This window comes from Morone saxatilis, unplaced genomic scaffold (genome assembly GCF_004916995.1).
Source record: "Morone saxatilis isolate NCDOM2014 unplaced genomic scaffold, NCSU_SB_2.0 Contig12, whole genome shotgun sequence".
Lineage (NCBI taxonomy): Eukaryota > Metazoa > Chordata > Actinopteri > Moronidae > Morone > Morone saxatilis.
The window spans coordinates 27,334,621-27,342,539 of NW_023339674.1; the positions used below are offsets into that span (position 1 = coordinate 27,334,621).

The 7,919-nt window shown below is 40.2% G+C and overlaps 1 protein-coding gene across 1 annotated transcript; it reads right to left on the reverse strand.

The window, feature by feature from the left end:
* Positions 1 to 4,212: 4,212 nt before the first annotated feature.
* On the reverse strand, positions 4,213 to 5,544 carry LOC118321558 (sodium/glucose cotransporter 4-like; the record flags this gene model as incomplete). The annotated part of the gene is given in 1 exon segment (XM_035652925.1): positions 4,213 to 5,544. A coding segment is annotated over 1 exon segment (297 nt), but the record flags the coding sequence as incomplete, so codon positions are not given.
* Between the last annotated feature and the right edge of the window lie 2,375 nt (positions 5,545 to 7,919).

The following is a 7,919-nucleotide window of genomic DNA, read 5'->3' on the forward strand; positions in this document are numbered from 1 at the left end:
TGGGTTTCTGGCCTGGTTGGACAGGATTCTGTCCCTACTTCTGTAGACCTGACAAAGCTGCCCAGTTTTTACTTGTTTAAGTGCAGAACATTTTAGCTTCCAATACATTTTTTGCAATTGAAAAGTGAAAATCCACTAGCTTTCCGTTCTGTGTGTGCATTGAAAGCCACACAGTATTAACTTATTCCAGCCATTCCAGCCAGCATTTGTGCATCAGGCAACTGTCTACTTTGTCAAGATGTTATTGTGATGTTAGCTATAGTAGCAGGAGAGTTGTGAGTATCAGTTTGGAGCGTCTGTGCTGGCTCTGGAAAACCGTTCCATCCTCTCCGCAGCATGTTAGCTTCACAGCAACTACTTCATTGACAGTTTGCAAACCCATAACATAGCTAATGTTAGCCAATTAGTGTGTCGTTGTTCTCACTATATCATGGCATTTGTCAGAGTATTGTATTTCTCCAGAATCGCTTACCCCACCTTAATGTGCTCTCTGTATTTTGCCAGTTAATGGCTGAGGTTTGTCTTGTTAACTTCCCCAATAATAATCAGCAGGGAGTTTGGATGTTTGTCTTCCATGGAAGTTGTCGGGTCAGTCAAGTATTGTAATGCGTCAGTAACACAGGCCTGAAGTGGGATGTAAACACTGACAGAAATTAAGTAGGTAATCTCCTGTGGTGAATAAAACATTTTACGAAAATACAGAGATGAAAACAGTCTCTAAGTGAGGACTGAAATATGAAATAAACTTTGTGTATTTCTTTCTATATTCTTTCTTCTTGCTTTGAAACAAAGGATGAAAGAAAATGTTGCACTTTAGTTAAGGATCTAACAGCACCAGCCAGACAGTGAACTGACCTCAGACTGTCCAGTTTACAGTTTGGACTCTCCAGTCCAGCAGACAGCAGCTTCACTCCTGAATCCTGCAGGCTGGTGTAGCTCAGGTCCAGTTTGGTTAGATGGGAGGGGTTGGACTTCAGAGCTGAGGCCACAACTTCACAGTGAGTCTCTGAGAGTCCACAGTGAGGAAGTCTGTGAATACATAGGCATGTCAAATCTGTTACCTTAAAAGTATTCACAGTTATAAAGGAGAAGCTTTTCATACAACAGTTGAGGACAATTGCTTTTTTAAGTTTGGACAGGAGCTGAATAAAACTTAGACAGTGTGGTCTACCAGAATGCATTGCGGAAGGGTAAACTCCCAGCTAGTATGAGATCAGCTGTTATTACTTTACTCCGTAATAAAGGGAAAGACCCACAATATTGTGGAAACTATCGTCCAATCTCGTTAATTAACGTTGATGAAAAAATGATCTCCAAGGTGCTTGCTGCCAGGCTAGAAAGGGTGCTTCCCAATCTGGTACATGCTGATCAGGTTGGGTTTGTTAAAAATAGGTGCTCAGCTGACAATCTCCGCAGAATATTACACATAATGTGGAAAAGCAGGAATGATATAGACCCCATAGTTGCCTTCTCCCTAGATGCGGAGAAGGCTTTTGACAAAGTTGAATTTGCTTTCCTTTTTCATACATTGGAGAAATTCAGGTTCGGTCCATCCTTTATGCAGTGGTTACAGCTAGTATATACAGAGCCGATGGCTACAGTAATAACTAATGGTGTGATGTCACCTTCATTCAAATTTAGCCGTGGAACTAGACAAGGTTTGCCCCTGTCGCCGCTGATATTTGTTTTATTTCTGGAACCACTGGCAATTGCATTGCAGGAAAGTAAAGACATTAAAAGGGGTTCAAATGGGCCATGAAGTACATAAGCTTTTTTTGTACGCTGATGACATTCTTTTGATTACAAGTAACCCAAACACAGCAGTATCCAAGATCTCTTCCATTATTGACATATTTTCAGAAATCTCTGGCTACACATTTAATTGGACTAAGTCAGAGGCCATGCTTATCTCTAAAATATGTCCTCCGGCCATTAGGGAATCATGGCAGTACAAGTGGATGCCAGCAGGCCTTGGTCAAGATGATCATCTCCCCTAAAATTCTATATATTCTGTACATGCTACCATTAAGTTTTCCTCCTAGCCTCTTGAAACTATACAGTACTGTCATAGAGAGTTATATATGGGCAGGCAAAAAACCAAGCTTTAACCGATCAAAATGATATGCGGCCAAAGAAAGTGGAGGCTTATCATTGTCTAAAATAGAGTGGTATCATTATGCCTTTTCGCTCATCAGATAAATAATTTGCGGGAGCAGGTGCCTTCCTGGGTTAAAATAGAAGAGGAACTGGTGGCTCCAACCTCCCTTGAGGCGTTTTTTACTCAGATGGGAAGACCGGTACCCTTTAAGGACCCAGTTTTGACCTTTGTACAAGAAACCTGGATGAGTGCTCATCAACATATAAAATGTAGCCCGCATCTTACCCCTAAATCCTCTATTTGGTATAAAAAAAAATATTAATTGGCAAAAAACCTATTATGTGGGAGAAATGGGCAAAAGCTGGAATAAACTTGCTTTGTGACTTGCTTAGCGAAAATGGATTGAGGTCATTTGATGAAATTAAGCAAGAATATAACCTTACACAAGAGGATTTTTGGAAATTCCTACAAATTGGGCACTGCATTAAAGCTACTCGGGGGAAGAACCCTGACCCCGTGACCAGGATTCAGGAGTTAGTCCAGGTAACTAGACATAAAAAATGTGGAGCCTCTAAATTTTATGAGATTTTCAGGGAGGCACGACCACCCCACCTGGAAGGGTTGAGACTATGCTGGGAGAAAGATGTGGGCGAACAGATTTCAGCTGATAGATGGATGAAGTTGGTTGCATCCTGGCATAACTGTTCTCGTGAAGCACAATCTCAGTTTATTCAGTACAAATTGTTTAACAGAAACCACTGGACCCCCAGTAAAATGGCCAAACTAAAACTTAAGGACAGTAACACATGTTGGAGGTGTGAGAAGGAAGTTAATACTCTGGTACACATGTATTCTTGTGAAAAAAATGCACATTTGTGGGAAAGGGTTGTTACCCTCTTAAATGATCTATTCGGGTTACAACTCACCAGGACCCCAGTTCTGTGTATTCTGGGTCTGCTGCCAGACAATAACACTTTGAATGGGAGCAAAAACTAATGGATAGTTTGGCTTACTACAACAGGATGTAGAAAATAATTCTGAAACACTGAGAAGTCATCTTTACCTTTTTTTCCCCGTGCTGCTTTTAGGAATGGACTGAACAAATGGCAAGAATGGCTACATATGAGCGAGTCACTTACAGGTCAATGGGGACGAGAGGATCTCTTTAATCACGTCTGGGGCTCCTTTTGATGTCAATCGAGGGGTTTCGTCTGAATATAGCACACCGGATCTGATCTAATCCAATATAGCGTTTGAGTGGTAGAATGAGAGGACAAATGTTAAACATAGGTGTAAGGCACATGTCGTTGTTGTTTTTTCTTTTTCTTCTTTCTTTAATTTTAAAACAGGACAGTGGATGATGTATATGTCTTGTAATTTGTGATGGTGACATATGTTGTACTGTCAGTAATAAATAAATAAAAAAGTGCCATATTCAGGGTCACTGAGCCACCTTATGGAGAAGCAGGGGGTCAGTTTGTGTCTCTGGCTAGTAAGTGGTGGAAACTCCTGTTCATCCGGCATGCTGAACTTGCTGGATAGCAAAAGGTCCTAGGTTGGCGCAGGGCAAGGAAGGGATCATTCACCATGTTCCACCAAGGCCAAACATTATAGTGTCCACATGCCTCTCACATACCTGGATTTTGTAGAGCACAGGAATTCTTTGCTCTGACACTGCCAGCCGGTGAGGTGAGTGGAGCCATGGCTTCTTCTTACCTCCAAATTCCATCGGACACTTCCGCAATGCGTTCATGCTCCGCCTTGTGCTCCGAAGCTGATCATGCCCGTTCTAGGCAATGTATTCTTAATTCCACCAGAAGTGTCTCTCCGCTCTGTTGGGCGTAAAATACGTGGCTGGTCCATTTGTGACAGAAGCCACGACCCACTAGCGTCAAGCAACACAGAGCAGATTGCACTAGCAGGAAGTCTGACTCAGAAACGGCATAGAGAATCTGGTAAATTTTCTAAATAAAATACCGCAGCAGACTCAGGATGGAATTTCACACTACATCAACATTGTGGCACCAGACCAGTCAGAGGCAGATCAGAGGAGATTTTAAATGGAGAAACACACCATTTTGTATACTTTTATCAATAAGATCCTGTATTTATTTGATTTATGTAAAGATTATTAGCACAATAATTATTATAATGCAGTGACAATACAAGCAAAAGAGTGTGAGATTGAGGTGCTGTTCACTGGTGGTGAGGCCTTAAAAATGATTTATTTGGTGGTTTGTAATAATGATAAAAAAGCAACAATATATAATAATAAGCAATAGGCAACAAGAATAAAGAGTCACAAGAGCAGCCAATGCAGCCGGTTCAAATAACCGTACATTTGGCAGAATTGTTACTGCACATCGACAGAGTGTTGCTGCTACTGTTGTGGGCTCAGGAAAGTCAGAACTGACGGCACATGAAGGAAGGATTGCTGCAATTAGAAGCCCCCATCTCTGATGTAATGCCTGCATGACTCAGATGTGTTTGTTATTCTTAACTATATAGCTGCTGCACTCCGCTTTGGTGGACCTGGGTAGGGTTTATCCACAGCTCCTGTGGCATAGGCATGCCATGTTAGTGAGTGAGTGCATTTGTCCATCTGGCACTTCGTTTTCTTTCTGGGGAGATGGATCTGTGTGCTTTACCTCCTGTGCATCATGGATGTCAGTGCACCTCAGCAAATGTACAGTCTCAGACATGTGTTAACATCTCCATGTCCCATAAACATAGGAAATTGTCGTTTTCCCTGGCATTTTATCTGTGGGAAATTCGGTACGCACATTCTCATGTCACATTCAGTTTTATACATGAAAACCAGCGTACCCATTTATTTTTCCATTTATTGACTGGTGTCCAAATAATTTCCCTTGAATGAATGAGGACTCTCAGTTTCCTTTTCAAAGAGTGTTTAAACAGTGATTACAGACCTTGTAAATCAGTTGAATACCTTTTCAGTGGTTAAATCAGTGTCCCTTGATCATTGTTAGACAAAAATCTCTTTCCTGATAAGATTACTTATCTGTTGTTGCACAGAATACAGAATTGGTTTAGCCACTGGACCAAGCCTTTAATCAAACAATGTTAACAGAACAGTCTAGTACTGCTGGCTGATAACATCATCTTCAGTATTTAATGAAACCTGCACATTAGGCGAAGTATCCCCATAGAAACACATTTACAGCCAGTAGCAGGAGGGCATTTACATTGCAAACTCTTCTCCAGAGTGGCTCCTCCTGCAGGGAGTTAAGTTCACTGTTTTCAATAACTGGATATACAAAGCCAGAGCTTGAACCATTCAGACCACAGAGCCACAGAACAGCTCTCTGCAAGCAATTCGAATCCGGGCTGGAGTCAGAGTTCACTGGGTCAGAGGTCATCTGGGACCCTGTGAGATCAATCCGAGGCTCCTGGCTATATCTGGACCACCAGGTCAGTCTGTACAGCTGGAAAGGAGAGGAGGAGATCCAGGACATAAGTCAGTGTTAGTGTTTTTGCCTGACACTCCCTTAGCTTGAGGCACAAAAACAGTGCTCACACCTAGTCTAGGACATTTAGTACAAGTTCACATTTGAATGTGGACAATCCCTTTTTCACTGCAGGAATGTAATATGCCATGGGTTTTGTTTTTGTTTCCAATGCTTTACACCTGCTTTGGGGGCGAGTTCCTAAAATTAAATTCGGCACTCAGGAGGTGACACTTAATGCCCTAAATCCGCTAAGTGTAAAACTGATTATGTCACATACTATTTACATTCTCTATCCCTCCCTTTTCCCACTTCCAACTCAATCAGCTGACCATGGGCCATTCACTCACACTAACATTTTGCTACAACCTCAGTGAGCCAATAATCTTGTTAGTGCCTAAAACTAGCCCTATTTAATTTTAGGTCCCTGTGTAGCATTTCACTTTTTAATCAATGATTTTATAACCTCTTAGCTTGATTTTATGTTTTTAACTTGGTTGGATAACCTGGATGCTAATACTAATACTAATGTGATCATTATTGATTGACTGATATATCTACATTAATGATATATCTTCAAACACCATATTTGTTCGATTCCGTTGTCATACAACTGCACTTAAGGTACTTTAGGTGCTTTTGAATTTAAATATAATCCTGCTGTCATCCCACAAGAGAATCAGATAAAATACCTACTTTGCAATTGTGATTTTCGCAATCACAAGACCTAACCGAACAGTTCATTCAGAAGTTATGGCAGTTTAAAGTCTGAGCCAGAAATTGGCCATATGTCACCTGGCAATTTAACTCTAATGTGTCAAATTGTGGAACTAATGTTAATTATAGCTCAAACAGGTAAAGTGAAAAGCTTTTCTGCAGTGGCAGGTTCAGTCAGTCCATATCAAAACATAAGGCATGAATGTAGACCAAAACTACAGAAAATTCTCAAATTTTTCAGTCGTGACAATAAAATTAGTAATGTAAAGTAAAAAGAGTTTTACAAAATCTACAAAATGATGCTATTCAATGTCCTCCTGCTATTTAACGTGAGGTTAGAATATGGTAAATGTTTATACATGTGCAAATGAAAAAAAATATATAATATATATATAATAAACTTACTAAGAAGTAAAGTTCATTAAAAATAAAAACAAAACAAAACAAATAAACATTTTCAACATTGTTGTTTGTTGTTGCATTAACAATAGTGATGTCAGTTAGATTTGGTTAGAACAGAGTGGAATATTAAATCATCCATCTTTACTCACTACATCTCAGCCTTTCTAGCTACGAAGTTTGCATAAACTACAGGTTATAAACCTCTTGTTGAAATACAAAAATGAGAAATTATCGGTTATCTTATCGGTATCGGCCACAAGAAGCAAGTAATTATCGGTTATTGTATCAGCTGAATAAAATTCATATCATGCATCCCTAAATCCGATACAATTACTAATTACCTGCTAAAAAATGTAGTCAGTAACCTAATCCAAGTATCACTTAATATCCTAAGTATAACAATATTAAAATGGTGTAAATTGATTACTTTCTGTTACTTTTGGAACACAAATAAAGACAAGAGAAAATAAATATTAGTAAGATGACTTTTAAGTATTCTGCAAGACAACCAAACAATGTAAATCGAAACAAAGATTTTCAGTGTTAAAAATGTGGCCTCTGCTCAGTGTATTTTTAAAGTTTATAGAGCATTTCACAGCTGGAGGGCTGAACTTGCACTATACTGTGAAGTTGTTCCCATTTCTGCTTAATGCTTAAAACCAAAATAATGGTGAAATATCCACCTAGTGAAAACAGTGTCTTTCACTATTGGCCATGATAATAAATTAGCAATTGTAAGAATAACAGGTTTCACTCGAGTGGAGCAGCTGCTTGATCCGACAGTGTGGTCTCAATGGATCCATCTTCTCTGGCCAGCCTTGTCCAATAAGGTGCATTTGGAAGATGGCACCACGCTGCCCAAAACATGTTCAACGCATGTTCAACATCGGTTGTGGATGCTAAAATCTCAGCTCAACCAGGCTAGTGCATGGACTTCCTTTCTTTTTCCTCTTTTGTCCATACAGATGGAAAGCTACTTGTGGTGTCACAACCTATGTAGTTGCTGACAAAGTTGCATAGTACAGCCTTTCTTCCCACTGCATTTGAGGTATTTCCCTGTAGTTAGAAACATTGCCAACACATACCATTGATAGAATGTCTCTTTTGCAGGGGCATTTGAGGGGAGAGCACCTGGAGGAAGACTGCAGCCTTAAGGCCGAAGTATGCTTGCCGCTTGAGACCTGTCGCGCGACACTGTGACGTCAAAATGACGTAGATCTCGCTGGCGCGCCAGG